The sequence below is a fragment of the Bacillus rossius genome, chromosome 10, assembly GCF_032445375.1.
Source record: "Bacillus rossius redtenbacheri isolate Brsri chromosome 10, Brsri_v3, whole genome shotgun sequence".
In the NCBI taxonomy this organism is placed as follows: Eukaryota; Metazoa; Arthropoda; class Insecta; order Phasmatodea; family Bacillidae; genus Bacillus; species Bacillus rossius.
In genome coordinates this window covers 32490212-32509058 of record NC_086337.1, presented here as the reverse complement: position 1 = coordinate 32509058, position 18847 = coordinate 32490212, and the positions used below count along the sequence as shown (strand labels likewise).

Genomic DNA, 18847 nt, shown 5'->3' with positions numbered 1-18847 from the left:
CGTTCTCTATACCCCAATAGTATTACATACTCGTATAGGGGTCAAGAGAGAGATGTAATTAAATAAATTAACACCAGGTTGTAGACTTATCAATTGAAAAAAAAATCTGTTAAATAGTGGCTTTGACAGATTAAAATTTTAACTGACCATTGCGGCGAAGTTACAAGTTATTGCTATGTATTCAAACCCTACAAAGCTTACAATTAAATTTTAAAAAAAACCAAACTTTAGCCGACATTTAAAACAAAATAGTTTGTCGACGTTAGGGCCGTTCCCGTGGTTCGGAGTCGCTGCCCAGCTGCTCCGGTAGAGAGGGTACGTGCCACGTGGCAAGGGAACTACCCTAACTCGGGTGAAATAAAAGAGTTTATGACGTTAAGTTGGGTTTACTGCACACGTCACACACTGTAAATGGGCTGTCATGGCTCCCATCTGTGACAGTCCATTAGGGCGAGGCCCGGCTCTACGCATTTTGAGCGCGACACGACACTACCAGTGACCTGACTGGCGGTGACACGACAGTGACGCGACTGACAGTGGCGTGAATGACGGTGACGTAACTACCGACGCGAACGACGGTGACATGACTGACGGTGACGTGACTGACAACGCGAATGACGGTGACGTGACTGACAACGCGAATGATGGTGACGTGACAACGGTGACACGACTGACAGTGTCCGTTCGACTCTCACTCACAACTTCGCGACCACACTCTCTCATCCCACTCAGGCGACTAACTCGACCCACGCTCCGCGATGTCTCAGCGGCCTCCCCCCTTGCCGCGCGCACATGAATCCCCCCTCTTCCCTTCATGTGCGAGTGCGTGGAGCCCACATGGTCACAGGCGGGGAGACGCGACACATCTACAGGTACACAACAAGACAAATAGATATTTACACACTCACATAATTACATAAACAAAACCTTTGTTGCACTTTTGCGAACGGGCGCCGGCGCACACGCAAGCCTGAAGCAGCAACGGGCAATAATGGCCTTAGCGAGCCGGAGGAGCACTTGGGACGACGTCAAGTTTTTTAAAACAATAAACATTTTTATGTATTAAACTCCAAAAGTACCTGAAAATTTTTTAATTAAAACATTTATTTCGAATGACAATGCTGCTTTCTTTAGGACTTGGCGTAATAAATGTCTTGATAGTTGCCAAACATCCCCTAGAATGCATTGACATAATTTTCTAGCTACATGCAGTACACAGTTTATTAAAACGGTTGCTTTTTCGTTTACTTAACAGGAACTGTGTAGGGTAACGTTCTGGAAAACGGCATGTGATTTAGGTTACGATTGTATTTCAACAAATTATTTAATATTTGTGACCTTACCCGTATAATTTCCAAGTCACCTATGGTATTTTACCGAATTATCAAAAAAATAAAAATATTGGTTGTTATGGCCGTACTGTAAATATCTGTCACGTAATTCAAACGGCCTTGCTTGAAATGTTTTGATAGTTTAAAGATCAAATAGACAATAACAGATAATGTAATTTTAGATTTTTAGTATAAGGTCGTAATATAGGGTGGTGTTTATTTGTGAATGTCAAGGAAGATAAAAGTGTGAGATTTATAGATTATATACTTTAGTATAAGTTCATAATTGTCATTAATTTACATAGGTAGTTATATTTATTATTTTCTTTTTAAAGTATGTTCTTAACTTACTAAATTTGTATGCTTTATTATGTAACACTTATAATTTAAATTAACATCAGAAATTTTGTTTAAGTTGACGCCGTCCCCGCTACCTCTGAGTATTTAGACGTGATTTTGTTCAGTTCGTGATCTCAGGGAAGGTTCGGCCTTGTGGCTAGAGGTAGGGGTCAACGCAGTAGGGCCCCCCGAGCTGTTGAGGCCGCTCGGGACGCCTGAATAATAACACAAAACTTCTTCAGATAGTTCGTGAATTTAATACAGCACAGCCCAATACATGGTGCTGCCCGTTCTGGCCGTAACGGTTTGCCCGACGCGACTAGTCACACGCGCAGCTCACTTCCTCAGTGGCGGCTCACGATTCTTATGCGCGTGAGGGGCAGACTCGTTTACGTGATGCGAAAGTTACAAAAGACACTCTGACATGGCACACGATATTTTGAAGCACAATACACTACACTAATACCTAGCTCTGGATTAAGTTTGGTGGCGCACTGCCGTACGACGGTGATACATAAGCCCTGACATGACGAATTACACTTAGGCGAACAACTATTCCACTAATACATTACACTTGATAAACTGGGCTAGCAGCACGTAGGCCCGTGTTTCCGGCGACTCTACGTGGTGTCTAGGTGTGACCCAGGGACTGAATCGTTATTAAGTCTGATAGCACGTGTCGCCTGCTGGCTGCCCCGTGCGGGCCAAAACTAAATAGCCTGTAGGCTAGGTTGGGCGTGAAGCGCCGACGTGAAACCACATAATCTCCCCACAGTACTTACGTATGACGTGGAACACTCATCTTGAGCACTGATTGAATTAAGTTAAGTACCTCATGGTAAATTTAGGCCGACCGCGGAACTGTACAAAAAGGTTGAAAAGAAATTACACTATGGAAAACTACATGTCGGCGAATGCAAAGTTTGAAGGTTCCGCGTTGCGCGCAGGCTGCCGGCCTGGTTGAGCTCTCGAAGGACACTAGCGGTGTCGCCGCGCGCGACCCCCCTCCCCCGCCAGCCCTCCCGCGGAAACGTGTGAATTTCGCGGGAAACTGAACCGGCCAGGTTCGGGACAAATCGCACATTGAAACATGATTTTGCAAAGACTTAATTATTAATTAATAAAAAATAATGTTTAATAAAATCCTGTGGAAAAACATAATTATAACAATTTGTTGTAGTGCGGCGGAAGGATATGCCACACCCGGCCGGATCCTTGCGCCGGTGTAGCACTCGTTGTATGGCGTTCGCCTCGTCGCACGAACTGCACTTTGCTGCGCGCACGGGCGCGTTCGGTGCACACGCTTTTGCGAGACGTTGATGAGGCATAGCGGTCTATGCGACAGAGGAGCATTGGCGGTCGGCGTCAAAGTTTTTTAAAATCTTTTTCAGTCATTCATCATTTGATGTTTTATGTTATTGGACGTTTTCCCTTTCATAGTCTCTTTTGAAAACATTAGACTAAAAACAACGTAATTAACGTTTTGGTAAATATTTACTTGGGCGGTATTTCCGAAAAAAATTGTAAAAATCCGAAAATACCTTTATTTTATGCTCTTCAACTTCCTCTTTTCATTAAAAGCGGCGGAGATAAGAAATTCCAAATACTTTAGGAGATATCGAATTTTTTAATTTTGCAATACAAGACCTGTGGAACCATTCGAGCGGCGCCATTTTTGTTATTTTGCCGTGTGTTCGTGAATACGTGAATCGCGAATGCGTAATTAATAAAATGGTTGATTAGGTCAGGTCAGTTACATTATTAATACTTTCAAACTAAGCCGACATTAAAAATTATTTTGTGAATTAATTTTAATGGCTGTTTAGTTTTAAAATATTTATAATGTAACTGACCTTACCTAACAAACCCGTAACAAAGGATGTACAGTAACAACTCACGTAAATTTTTTTGTTACTTATTATTTGCGCAACAATATCAAAATAACAAATCAGACTTTAAAATTAGAAACGTTAAAAACTCACCTAAGTTGGAGGCGGTAATTAAACACAGTTTTAAACAATAATTGAACTAAATAATCACGTATTAATTCATTTGAATTCTGGCCTATCACGAACAATCACGTAACATCATTTTCCAATAAAAATATAGATACTTGTACGTAAACAAGAAACAATGGTGCACGCACGCCACAGGAATGCGCTGGTTTTGTGCTGAAATTTAAAAATTCGATATCTCCTAAAGTATTTGGAATTTCTAATCTCCGCCGCTTTTAATGAAAAGAGGAATTTGAAGAGCATATAATAAAGGTATTTTCGGATTTTTAACATTTTTTTTCGCAAATACTGCTCAACTACATATGAAGAAATTTAAAAATTCGATATCTCCTAAAGTATTTGGAATTTCTAATCTCCGCCGATTTTAATGAAAAGAGGACGTTGAAGAGCATAAATTAAAGGTATTTTCGGATTTTTAACATTTTTTTTCGGAAATACCGCCCAAGTAAATATTTACCTATTTGAAGATGGCAGCTTTTCCATGGAAAAAATTCCAAATATGGTATTTAGGAGTACCGAAAAGTTTATTAGATTACTCTGCAAAGGGCCTTTTTTTGAATTCCCACTGTATTCTGCAGTACTCAGTAGTAGGGAGGGCAACGAAGCTCATTGAAATTACTGAGATGAAGTTAGCTCTAGAGGTGGGTTGCAGAGTATCAATCTGCTACTTTGTTACTGATACACACCTGTATCAAATACTGCAAACGAATAAACTATTCAAGTATCAAGTACGTTAGTATAAGTTTAGAATTCACCTGGAACAACACCACGGCCAATGTGTGCAGAACCCGATCGCAGATGACGGTTACTTGGGCGGAGCTTGTGAAAGGGGAGGGAGCGGCACGACGAATAAGGGATGAAGGGAAAGAATGTAGGGGAGGGGGAAGCCTGAGATGTACATCAAGTTCTGTCCCTGCCCGAACACGCCCGAATATTCACCTTCGGCTCGGGTTTATTTATATATATTTATATTTCTCTGTTTATTTTAATGTAGCTATACTAACCTAACTAAAGCCCGCTGCACATGGTACAATATTCCTTACAATATTGTAACCTAGGAGTCGTACTGGCTCTGCTACTAGTTTCTTCACTGGATTTCAAACTGGATACTAGTAGCTGTACGAGCTGGGCTACTGGTTTTGCGTAATAGACTGTGTCCTATTTTCGTTGCTTGGTGTGTTCCAATATTTAAGGAGTGGCCAATCAGAACTCACGAAAACAGCATGAGGGGTTCTTTACACTTTTAAGTGCGCATGTCGTGATAAACATGGACGGAAAGAAGTGGAATAGTGACCAACTCCTCGTTTTAATAAATGCATACATAGAAGAGCCTTGTTTGTATACAGTAAAAATGTGAATTATCATAATAAAAATATGTTGTGGAGAATATTCTATTAACAAAACTAGTAAGGCAGCTAGAATTGTGTGCAGCAGAAACTTGTAGTGCACCTAGTGTTTCAGCTTGTAGCCTACACAGTACAGAAACCAGTAAGCATTCTAGTAAGCAAACTAGTAGAAAATATTGTACCGTGTGCGGTGGGCTTAACCGTCCATAGTGTTCTAAAGTGTTTTAATGTAGCTAACCTAGCCGACCACTTTTAATATTTGAATTCATTTTTCCTGCGCATAAATTAAACAAATCCCGAGGTTGGCCGAAGGTGAATATTCGGGCGTGTTCGGGCAGGGACAGAGCTTGATGTACATCTTAGGCTTCTCATCAAAGTACGCTCAGTGCGCAGTGCGTGCTCCTTGCAAAGATTGAAGACTCCGATTACGAAGGCGTGGAAAGAGAAAACTGATACCTTTTGACGACTACGAAGAATGTACAATGAGAAAACTGATAGCCTACCTTTTTACGAAGAATGTGGAAAGAGAAAACTGATACCTTTTTACGCTGGTGATGACGGGACAGAGGATGTGTAACCTGTAACGAGAATGCTGATATCTTGTTGATTCCTGGGACCGCTTCTGCTCTAGCTGATACAGAAGTATCTTTCCTGCAGTTTGAAATTGCAAGGTAAAAAGTATTACAAACCATAAAATATCAAATTGAAAATAAAGTTGCCATTAAATCCAAATGGCAGTATTTTCTATATTTTCTATATTTTTTGAAAGTTTATAGGTATATAACATTATTTTGACAAAGGAAGAAACAAAACAATTTAAACAAACTTTTAGTTACTGGCATTAGTATGCAAGATAGAGGTACTAATACACATTAAAAATGCTTATTTTGTACATATTATATGATTGGTTTGTTTCCTGTTATTATTTACTGAGGTTGGCATGTATACAGAGACCTACTACCCTCCCACCACCCCAAAAGAGACTATAAAATAAAGAACTTTCACCAACGTGGAAATTATCTCTCTCTCACTCTCTTTACTTTGTGGTTTAGTGCTAGTGACAAGGATGTATACCTACTGGCATAGTTACGTTCATTGCATCCTGAAGAAGTCTGTAGGTATATGTTTGCATACAGATATCAAACAAGATATATAAATAACTAACTACATCATATATTTTTCTTATCTTCTAATTCATTAATCTTGCTGGCAAGTAATCTTTGATTCAAGAGTGTAGCTGATCAACGATCTCAAGTGTAAAAAAAATAAGAGCAGATGAAGCGCACAATAAAAAAAATTGGGATATTTAGTGATATTGACACACTTTTAATAGGATAGAAAGAATGGGAAATTAAAAAATTGTTTTATTTAATTTAAAAAAGCTCTGTGTTTGAGCAGCACATTTCTTACAAATGTTAAGGCAGTGTGTTTGGCCTGCACGCTGAGGGGTGAGCTGGTATGTTGGTGTTGCGTTGCAGATGTGAAGCGATGCGGCAATGTCCCGCGGCGCTGCTCGGGCTCTGCCGAGTGCAGTCGTGATGTCGGCTTCACCAGCGCCGAGCCCCAACATGCAGGGCGCCGGGAACAGCGAAGCTGAGGTCAGTGTAACTGTGGTTTTGTGCCATTCCTGTCACCGCTCACACGTGATTACTCCCATGGGAATGTATCTCCATCTTCTGCGAACTCCTGGTTGTGAAAGTTAGTACTGTCTCCTCTTCAGGGTTGGCTGATTTAAACCACAATGGTTTAAACTAGGTGGTTTTTAGAAGAAAAAAAAAACCAAAGTTTTTTAAATACTATATTTTAATATATATTTTGTTAATAGTATTTTTAATAGATAGGTATTAAAAAATACTAATGAAATATATACAGACTTATTACACATTTCAATAAATATGAGAACTTATTTAAATCAACTAATGTTAAGAGTCTTCTGTACCACCATGCGAACATACCTTATTATTGTTCTTGAAAAAAGTGTTTTTAAAAACACTGGGGAGAGATAGGAGACTGAGATTTTAAGGGAGTATAGAGGAAGAATGTCCACATGTCCGTATGAAATCAAAAAATAAAAAATGTTCATAAAATTTAACAGAAAAATTAATTAATTTGCCATAATTCACTTCATTACTGCGTTCAGTGCATTGCTCCGAGTAAGGATATATTTACACCAAAACATAGAGTATTTTTTTCTTAATAAAATGGTATATTAAAAACATACTGTGGCCGCTGAAAATCACGCGGGATTCTCTTGCGAAGAAACGCTGTTTTTCGCTTTTCTGGCCCTGCAGAGTGGCCCTCCCTGGCGGGGCTCGGTGCGTGGTCAAGTCGCGCGCAGCTGACCTGCTTCCTGGGCCGGGTGGAGGGGGAACATTCCTGCGGAGGGGTGGCAGCGAAGGCAGGGTCGGGATCTGGGGGTTGGGGGGAGGAAGCGACAGGTAGCGGGATGTGCGAAGGAAGAAGTGGACGGAGCCTATTTCCCTGACCAGCCGAGTTACAATGCTTCAAGTTGATAGTGTTTGGTTTGTGATACAGTAACCCGCACGTGGCGGGAAACGTCTGATATTCGCGTATTTTTTAAAAAAAATTATTTAATCCTCTCCAAGCATGGAAGGCAAACCCTACTGGAGAAGAGGTAAAAAGGCGCGTCTTCGCCTGTGTGCATCTCGGAAAAAAAAAAAGCTCTTTCCTTGGTGCATACAGAAGTGAAAGGTAAACCAAAAGTTTACTGAGATGTAAAACCAATAATTTTTTTAAGTTGGCCATCTGTTATGAGTCTATAAATGTCGAAGTCAGTGTCAAGGTAACAGTATCTTATAACAATTTTTTATGCCATAAATGTTTTCCTAAAGGCTGGGATACCTTTGTAACAGCACACGTACAGCAAACACAAACGGAATTTTAAACAAATAACATCTGTTACATTGGTAAAAACGTGCAAGCACAGAAAAACAGCACGTAAACGGCGCACAGAAAGTTGTAACTTAGGACTGCTAAATTTTCTCCATGTTGTGCACCGAATTTCGGTACGCCATCAATCAGCATACGATACACACATAATCACTAAGTCTAACGACCAACACAAGAGTAGCTAGCGATTTTTTATATTTGCGTTTCAAAGATAACATGTAAAACATAATTTTAATGTATTTATTTGCGAAGCAATCTTTGTAGTTCATTATTCTTAGTCTTTCTAAACTAAATGGCAAAATCAAGTGTTTGAACTTAAGAAATTAACTGCTTTATATAACAAAAGATTTAAAAATTCAAAACATTTGAAATAAAATTAACGAAGAAAAAATATGATAGTTTTCGAACCGCTGTGTTGTGTGCGAATGTAGCTTCTCAATTGTTTTAGACAAAAGTTCTTTATAATACTCACAATGTTTATAACACTGTAAAAAGGGACTTTGTCTTTTGGGTGGACGACCGGATCCTTATTCTTGCCATAACGCATTACCTTGGCAACTGCATCGTTAAATGTAATTTATCCATTCAATAAATTTTATCTATAATGTGCCACACACAACTAAATAATGCTTTTGTGACTCATTTAATATATTCACAGGAAAAGACTGAATCTTCAAGCAACATTGTGCAGAAATAAAGAATCTTGCGAAGAAGAATTTCAGGTTACATCAAAAAAGCCTGAGGAAGAAGAATTTATTAATAGGTCTACTGATTCCCAATCTTCAAACAGAGATGAAATTCATGTCGTAGATCAAGACAAGGACAAAAAAAAGAGTAATCTTTGAAAAAAATTGTAGTAATAGTAATAATAGTTATCAGAAAAATATTAAAACATTTAAGTTATGTGTTCTTAAAATCATAAGTATGTTAAAAAAACAACAGACAAAATCTACAGCCTGTGCTGGTGTTCCCACTACCGTTATTACAAATTTTTTTTAAATTTGTAAATCCTGAATAATGCTTACGTAAATTGTTGTCTAACTGATCCAGCTAAAAAGAAAATGTTACGTTAAGTATTTAAAATTAATACCTATAAAAATAATTTCTGTCTCGCTCACACTTCCCAGTCTCACTCAAACTAGAATTTTAAAGTTTGGGCTTTGAGGAAAGACTTGGGTACACTAGAATAATTTTAAGTAAGTAAGAAAACGTAAAAAAAAAACTGTTTTTCTTTACTAAAAAAAACAGTGTCCAAGAAATACCATGTTATAACCATTATTAAATGCGCCAACTTTTACAGTTAACTGCCAAACTAGCGTAGTACTAATTTTTTCAGTACAATCAGCTGAAATTGGGTGAAGTATTAGTTTTTAATACTTAGTTGGACGAAAAGTGATATTTTCTTTCAAGCTGGAGCCGTTGGCTTTAAATTTTAAGTGAAAATTTACGGAACATTACTCACATGATTTCATCCAGCTTTATTTACTGGACATACATAGTTCTCAAACAGATGCCACCAGATGATCCAACCTATTCGTCTGGGCCTGAGAATAACCAATGCGTGGCCGAATCTTCATTACAACTCAACTGCCTAATGACCAATTCTCCTATTGTTCACAAGCATAAGGTATGTTGCATAGTGAAACAATATAAAAGTGAATAACTTTTTAAAGTCTAGTGCTGATACAGTTGTTTCATTTTTTTTTTCAATTAGTGACGTTTAAAAACATTTCTTGATTCAGTAGAGTATTAATTACGTTCTAAAAAAACATCAACGCGTTATTTGAATGGTTCTTGCAATGGAAAAGATTTATTCAAAATGTTTTTTAGGGTACACATCATTGCTGGTTGCCCTGCGTGCCATAAAAATTCTCAATAAAGGACAAGTCGTTGACAGCCCACTGTGTTCGTTTGCGCTGTGATGTTTTTCTGACTATTCCCTCCACAGAATTCCCTCTGCGGTATTTGCATTTAACCTCTGATATAGGCCGATTTTGGCTTGTTTTCTTTGTGTTGGTTATATTAATCTGTTTTTTCTTCTTCCATTTTTGGGTTCCTTTTGACATACAGTTTAACCAGAAATTGCAAATGTAAAAAAAAAAAAAATTCCTAGACTTTCATGATACGTGCATGACTTAGAAAAACAATTGCTCAAAATATATAAATTTCTAACACAAGAAATAAAAAGTGTGTAATGAATGGTTTTTATATTTCAAAATATATTTTTTACAATTAACGATGTATATTTCTATATGCTTTGTAAATTTTTTGGAACAAAAATTAAAAGTTCTTTGCCCTACATAAAGGTTTACTTAGAACAAAAATTGAAACAATCTTAGATCAAAATATTGATTTATAAAAATGAAATTATAAATAATATTTTCTTGTATTTGCTGAACACACACAGAGAGAAGTATTTTTTGATTCAGTTAATCATAATTCAAAATACTGTCATATTAAAATAATAGCAATATCATGTGATTATTTTACATCACCGTTTACAAAACAGCTAAAATAATTTGAAAAGTAGTATTGTATAAATTTAAAGTAATACTAGATAAAAATTACCCATTTAATTACCTTAAATAAACTTAGATTTTTTTATACCTAACTCTCAAAGAATATGTTTGAATAAAACTAACACAGTATTATTTCCAAAGTAAATCCTTACTTATATTAATTATTAATATTATTAATAATATTATAAATGCGAAAGTATGCCTGTATGTCTGTCTGTCGCGCTTTCACGCCAAAACTACTGAACCGATTTAAATATACGATCCTAAATGCCATCAAGCAAAAGCCACATTAAGCGCCCTAAAATTGTTAGGTTTGGCAAAAAGAATTGATATTTCCAAGCAACTTTTACGAACATTTTCTTCACAAAAAGACATAAAATACATTTAACAAATTTAACTTGTTTCAAAATCATAACATTGTGTTAATTACTAGTTTTTAAGTTCACAAACCTTGAGACACATGCCTTAAGTACACCTACAATTAAAATCAATTAATAAATTAAAAAAAAAAAACAATTTTTTTGTTCTTAAACTACGGAAAAATAATGCTTACTTGTTTTGGATATAACTACTATAGGCATTCGTATTAAATAAATTGAAATTATTGGTTTCAAATTTTTAAAATTATATACTGTTATATCATTAAACTTGAACTCAGTCTCATAAATATAACTATTTGCTTATTAAACATTATGAGGCTACTGTCTTTAAAAATGTATAAATACCATAGTTATTCATGCAATAGATAAATTTTATAGCTTATAGTGACCTGTTAAAAACAGCACACATTTATACTGAATTTAAAATGTCATATATCAGTCTGATTGGTTTAATTACTTAGAAAAAAATGAAAATACATTTGTATTTTAATTTCGCTAAACTATTATCCAAACAAACTTAATAGTACAAACGATTATAAAGTTTTCAATTTATGTGAAATTATTTACAAATGTTTTAGTTTTTGTATTTTCTATTTGCAGTGGCCTTGCATTGGCACTGAAGATTATGAGAGATGTGGCAGTTCGAGTTATTGTGCCGCAGAAGAACATTATAGCAAGACTTCCAGCTCCAAAGAAGACCTAATGGAAACAAGTCACAGTTTTGAGCCTCCACGTGAACAGACACTTGAAGGAGATCGTATTGTAGACATACGTAGGTATATTCTAAGAAAGATGACAAAACTTGGACACACAATCCTGCTTTCGGATGCTCACTTAACAATTTACAGTTCATTAAAGAAATACATCATGGTCTTCAGTCAGTTTTGTTTTTTGAATGCAACATGTGCAACGGAAAATTTTCAATGCCTACCCATGATCCAATAATTGCATCAACACATATGGATATAAATTTCAGAGCTATTGCTGGAATAATGGGTGTGGGAGGAGGATTTTCGCATTTAGGAGAAACATGTGCTAGTATAGGTATTCCGTGTATGTCTTCGAAAACATATTCAAAAATACATAACAAAGTTTGTGATGGATGGGAGAAAGCTGCCATGGATAACATGAAGGATGCAGTGAAGGAAGAATCTGAACTAGCTGTAAAAAGAGGACATGTTGATGAAAATGGTATTCCTCTTTTTACTGTTGTTGCTGATGGCTGTTGGTCAAAACGATCCTACCGAACTCAATATAATGCTCTTTCCGGCGTGGCAGCAATAGTAGGATTCCATACAAGAAAAGTTTTGTTTATGTCCGTAAGAAACAAATTTTGTTTCGTTTGTGCTCGAGTTTCGAATCAAAACGAAATTCATGTGCATACTTGTTACAAAAATTGGACTGGAAGCTCTAGCAGAATGGAGGCTAATATTATTGTTGAAGGTTTTCAACACAGTTAAGCAGTTTACAATGTAAAATATAGCAAAATTATTGCTGATGGTGACAGTAGCTGTTATAAGAAAATTTTGGAAGCACGACCATACAAGGATACAACAGTTGAAAAGATTGAGTGCCGAAATCATCTTTTACTTAACTATTGTACTAAACTAAGAAATCTTTCAGAACAAAGCCGAATAGGGTCTCCAGCTCTAAGGAAACTGCTATCTCAAAAAATATTGAAATTGCGAAGGGCTGTAACAGAGGCTGTCAAACATAGAAAGAAATAAGAAGTACTCATTGCCACAAAAATAGCATCTCTTCATGATGATATTTTGAATGGACTCTGCCATGTATTCGGATAGCACAAAAACATGTTCGGACCTGCAGTATTTTTGTTCCGGTCCTAAGGATGAAGAAAGAAATCTTGTGCCGGAACTTACAAGTTGTGGGTTATACGATCTCATAATGAAAGCTGTTCGATATTTGGCCCAGAATTCACGAAGCTTAATACACGACGTTGGCAGCAATGTTGTTGAACAGTTCTACTCAATCATTGCAAAATTCGTCGGTGGCAAACGGATGAACTATGCTCTAAAGAGATCTTACCAAGCACGATGCTCTGACGCAGTTGTTTCACACAACACCAGGAAATCTCACTCTGTACTCCATAAGACATTGTGTAATGGCTTCAGTCCAAACATATTTGTGAAGAAAATAGAAATTTCTCGGTCAAAAAAAAAAGAAGAGACAAAGCAGCAGCAAAACGAAAGCGCGCCAAGCGAGCTCTTATTTCAAGAAAAAGCATACATCAAAAACATTCCAGTCTAGGAGATACTGACTATGGCCCAAACTGCGAAAAACCTGATATGACTATTGAAGAGTTTCTTTTACAAAAAAAAAATCTGTTTAAGTAATTAGAAAACTCAGATGAGGAGCGCAAAGAAATAGAGAGAGGGACACTTCTTCAGGCCGGCAGCGGCGAATGGCTGGAACGTAGGCGCAAAATGCTCACAGCTTCCAAATTTGGCAGAATATGTCGTCGGCGAGTAGCACAAGCTGCAAAAATTTGGTCAAAAGTATTATATACTCACCCGATATAATCAATATCCCAGCAATTGCATACGGCTGAAGTAATGAATCAGTTGCTATTAAGCAACTCGAAAAACAAGAGAATATTTTCATACAACCCTGTAGTCTCTTCATAGACAAGCATTTACCATATCGTGGAGCAACTCCAGATGGCTGCGTCGGGGAACATGGTCTGGTTGAAATAAAATGTCCTTTATCTGCGGCAGGCATTGAAATTGACAAAGCAGTGTTGGATGGTAAACTTCGTTATCTTGCATGTAACAGCGACAAAAGTAAAATTACTGGCCTGAATAAAAATCATGAATATTATTATCAAATCCTGGGGCAACTACTATAACCAACCGAGAATTTTGTCTACTGGTATCTGGACTTCTAAAGAACACCCCATCAAAGTTATACAAATTCAAAGAGACGACACTTTCTGGAAAGATAAAATGGAGAATAAACTAGTACAGTTTTATAATGACTGCATGGTACCTGAACTTGTTGACCCTCGCTACACCAGAAAAATGGAGATCAGAGATGTAAATTAAGTTAAACGAAGAAGTACCTAATAATCACCAGTGTAAAGATAAATTGTAAGTACTGTAACTTTTTATCATGTTATAACCAATATACGAGTGTACATAATATTAAAACAAATGGATGTTATTTTTATATAGGCTAAATGTTATTTTTACTATTATTCTTGAAAGTGAAGCATATGTAGTAGCAAAAATTGATTACTATATAGATGTATGAGAATCTATTGAACATGCAAGCATATAAAATTGTTTTCCGTAATTAAGTTTTACTTTGAGGTTGTATAAGTGGGTTGTTTAAGACCTAGCTCATAAAGTCGTACCCTATTTTCAAACTTTGTTAACACTTGTCATTAATCTTGCTATTTCATATAGGTCTATTAAGTAGAATTAACGTGTTAGAGATAGTAGGTTGGAAAGGTAATACATTACATGGAGAACAGTTGTCTGCGTAGTGTATTAGATTTTAATTTATCATAATAACATTGCCACATTTGATCCAACATAGTTTTTGTGGCTAATAAATTAGAGTTTTTTTTTTAACGTTGTAGTGGGAAAACACAATTTATATACCTATATTTATAACGTTTGGCATTATCTTAAAGAATTAATTTAAATTTCGTGTCCGAGTTGAGTATTATAAATTAATTTGCACATTACCGAGGTTAGATATTTACACACCTCTGGCGAGTACTGAAATATTCACTTTTATTTTTTTTAAATTTAAAATAGGTATTTTTACATTCATGTAGAGAGCATTTCACAAGTTAATTCTATCATATATTTCCCAAAGTTCTAAATATGTTGTTATAAGTGAATATGAGTATTATATATATTCTTAACTCATACATTAATTTCGTGTGTCTTTGATGGAATTTTATTCCATCATGATATATATATAGAAAATTAGAATGATCATATAGCCTATAAGTATATAATGTATTTGTTTACAGTTGTGTTTAAATATAATTTAACTATTTCTTTATTTTTTTAAAAAAAATAATGCAACACTTTTTGTTCAGCTTGTATAGTATTAATTTAAAAACGCAAATATATACAAAAATGTAAGATTTTCATATAATATTATTGAAGATATCCTTCGCTATTTTTCGTTTTGGTAAATAGAAATATTTAAACAAATTTAAATGTTTTTTTTTTATCTTTGTTTGTGTTAACTACGCCACCTACAAGAAAAAATCCGTAGCTAGTTGGACTCATGCCGACTTCGGGTGCGAGGGTGTAGGTTTCAGAATACTCTGACACCACGCAATCTACGTCTCAAGGGAGGGGGGCAATTAAGATTCAGATCTACAATAAAAACAGATATAAAATGGTTCAAAAATATGTGTAAGTCAATGACCTTGAATTCCGAAGGATTCGAAATCGAATTCCGGTCTCGTAATTCTAATTTAGGTTTTGTTGACGGCCCTAAAAATATGGTTATGGTATATGTTTGTAAAATTTAGCGAGTTTGAATTCTTTCTGAAAAACGTTGTTGAATAAGTCTTTATAAAAACAATAATACAGCTTATAGATAACATTGTATGAAAATAACCATAAATAATTACATTTATGAATATGTTATACTCCCCATTCTTTGCCTAGGAACATATTAAATTGCAGGCATTATACTGGGCTTGATGCCTTCAAAGACATTAACTTCCATATAAGAGTTACATTATCTGCAACCTAAAATTGTATTACACTGTCAGGAATCACAGTAAATTTAAGACTTTTCAACGAAGTATTATTGAGACAGGTAAGAGCCGGCTGCAAGCGAGTGTCGCCGAGGCCTGTGGACGAGCGCTCCCAGCGCAGCGCGCAAGATCATTCCTCCACGGCTAAGGAATGCACAGTGAAGGAAAGGAGGGGTGGAAACCCTGAGACTCTCCCCACCCCGGCAGCCGGCCGCACGTACGTCACGGTCGCGTCTGCCCGTCTGACTCCACCCCCGGCTGTAAACCACGCCTCCCGGAGGGCAGAAACACGTGGCCGGCCCGGCTCATCGCTGTGAGGGCTCCGCTCCATAAGAGTCTTAAGAAACATGTTAAAAGAGTTTTATCTTGTGTACTTTATTTATTTATTTAGTTTAATCATTTAATGTAATCTCTTCATAACTTTTTCTATTTTTATTAGGCCTATATGTTATGGTTTTTAAGTTGTGCTTGTGTTGTCCTGTCTAACATGTGCATCCATTTTGTTTTTAAGCCAGCCCCAAAAGTATTTATACTGTTGGCAGGCATGTAACAAATTTATAAATAAATATCTTAATTTCTTTAAATGATAGGTCTTTTTCCATTCTATTAACAACAGTAGTTTGGTCATTAATGTTTCTTGTGATTTACAGGAACAAAAACTATATACTAATCAAGATCTTATCATTTAAATTAATTGAATAAGTTGTAAATTATACCCAGCTAATTACTCCTCTAATATTAAAAATTTTAAATAGTTCATTCCTATTCTGTGGGAAATCCCCGACTGTGCGACTGTACCGTAAGTCCCCATTTTGTGGGAACACCCATTCCATGTAGAATCTTCCTCCTCCTGTGGGGAAATACCCCTTCTGTTTAAGTCCCTGTCAGATGTGCAGATTTTCTGTACTTAATTTCTTTGATGTAATAACTTTCTGGTTCAACATGAGTGGCAGAAAGCGGAATGTTGTGTGGCTTAAATCTGAACATGCTGAGAACCAAAATAACTAACATAATAAAAAAAAATCTGATTTAAACCTAAAAAATCAGGTTTGAACAAAATCACAGGTTGGTTGGTCATTTTTAAAAAAAAAATTTTTCTCAACTCTGCTTCAGGCTGATAACTGTATGTACATACCCTTAGCTAGACAACACCCTTATGATGGCAGTATCCTAAATTATTTTGCTTCTATAGTTTGTTTTGTATTTTTACTCATGATTTTTAAAGAATTTTTTAATTTAACCATTGATAATTGTTAATATAAAATTTTATGAGTTTTATTTATGAATGTTAATTTATTAGTTTTTAAAACTTAAAACCCAATTTGTATTTTAACTTGAGAATGAACTAGGAGCATGTAATTATGTGTTTTGAATCAACAGTTTGTATATTTACTGTCTTGCAAAACTCTTCATTTTATGACATTCATAAATAAATTTAAAAAAAAAATTGAATTTATAAAAATCATAAAAGGCTGAGTTATTAAGGGTTTTGTAAAAAAAATAATTTTTATATGGATTTATGAATTACATACTATAATAATTTTATGGCAAAAGGCTACACATACATGATGATTTCATGCTCATGATAGGATTGAAATATAAATATTAGTACTTAAGGTGCTTAAATGAATATGTTTTGAAACTATAGAACCAAATATAAATTGATTTAAAATCATGAGAAAACATACAGAATTATAAAAGCAAAGTAACTTACAATACTACATTTCATGTAGCTTGTAGACATGAGGGAAACCTACTTGTACCCGCGATGAGAGATAGTCTCTGTGGACACCTCTCTCGAGGTTTTGCTACCGCAGTTGGCTTGAACGGGACGTGTTGCAGCTGAGCAACACAGAGCGAGTGCTGACCAGCCTGGCCGCTGGCGCTGTCGCGGGGGCTGCTGCCAAAACCACCATCGCCCCTCTCGACCGGGCAAAGATCAATTTTCAGGTATTTTACATTTTATTGTTTTTTATCCACGGAAAGGTCTGGTGCAATAAATAATATCCATGAATTGATGTCCCAGGGGTTTAGGTGGGTTTTAACGAGTGTGTACGTCGTCTGTCCATGAGCACCACCGCGTGGAGCGGAGACTCTGCGTTACAGGACTGTGATGTGACCCATGTGCGTGCAAGACTGCAAGTTACCTCCCTTTCCCCTTTTGACCATCCGCAGGACCTGGTCCCCCTACTCACAGCTAGTGATCGCAATTATGTGGGCACGCCTTAGTCTCGACTGCTTTGAGCACGTGTTCGTTCGAAAAAATGCATAAGGTGATCTGGTAAGACTTCGTTTATTCACGAAGCGCATCTGTACGTTGGTCATTACGTTACCCATGAATCTAAACAGTTTGAAAAAGCATCTCAGCACATAATCGGAAGACTTTGCTGACCAGGTCACCTCGTGTCTGGGACTAAGTCAATTGCTCTTCATTTAAGTTTGAACCGTATAATCCGTAAAGGGATAAACCAAATAATTACGTTAAGCAGTCTGCGGCATGAGGTAGGTGCCAAAGAAAGTTAAAAAAGGTTTTAAACTATGAAAGTAAGCGGCGGATGCAAACTGATTTAGTGAATGCAAAGTTGGAAGGCTTGGGGGTGCAATGAGATGTCCTACCTCGGTGGCGATCTCAGGAGATTGGGAGGTGGTCAGGAATTCGTGGCCGCAGGAAGCGTTTAACCAATGAAATAGAATGACATTCCGATTACCAATGGGACCCTTCAATAAAAATATTAAAAGTAAAACATAAGCCCTTTTACAATAATAGTCTGCAGATTTTGTGTTAATTCAATTAAAAAATATATAAAATATAATTAGGACGGGGCTCCTTCTGCCTACCACTGTTCCATCCTTATTAATATAAAAAACTGGGATGTAAAAAGGAAAATCATACACATTACCCATTTATACCTCTTAGATGAATCTTGCAATTAAGTAAAATAATAATTTTTGGTATAGTATTTTTACCATTTAATTTACATATAACTTAAATAGTTTTGGTGATACAATTGTTTTTAAATAAATGAAAACTTACCCTGTTATCACCCAATTAAAAGACAAATTTTTATAAACTCAAAAATAAGCAATACAATACTTTATATGCAGGTTTTTTTTAGTATTTTATTTAGTATAGTATTTATTCAATTCTTATTGAATTGGATGTATTTCATTTTTTTTGTTTTAAAAATACCCCTACCCCTTTTACCAACCTTAGAGTTTGAATAAAGCAAAATGGTAGAACAGTCAATGGTAGTTTTCAT

General features: G+C 36.1%; 1 protein-coding gene across 8 annotated transcripts in view; it reads left to right on the top strand.

Moving 5' to 3' along the window:
- Nucleotides 1–1394: 1394 nt before the first annotated feature.
- Nucleotides 1395–18847, top strand: part of LOC134535923 (mitochondrial coenzyme A transporter SLC25A42) — a 42059-nt gene continuing 24606 nt past the window's right edge. For 2 of the 8 annotated variants that reach the window (XM_063375308.1, XM_063375315.1), the window contains exons 1-4: nt 1422–1577; nt 5418–5702; nt 6510–6629; nt 17430–17537. In XM_063375308.1, coding sequence (XP_063231378.1) covers nt 6528–6629; nt 17430–17537 — 210 coding nt within the window. In that variant the 5' untranslated portion in view covers nt 1422–1577; nt 5418–5702; nt 6510–6527. Of the gene's footprint in view, nt 1637–5417; nt 5703–6509; nt 6630–17429; nt 17538–18847 lie in introns of all 8 variants that reach the window. The other 6 variants (XM_063375307.1, XM_063375314.1, XM_063375313.1 and 3 more) reach the window with 4 other exon arrangements.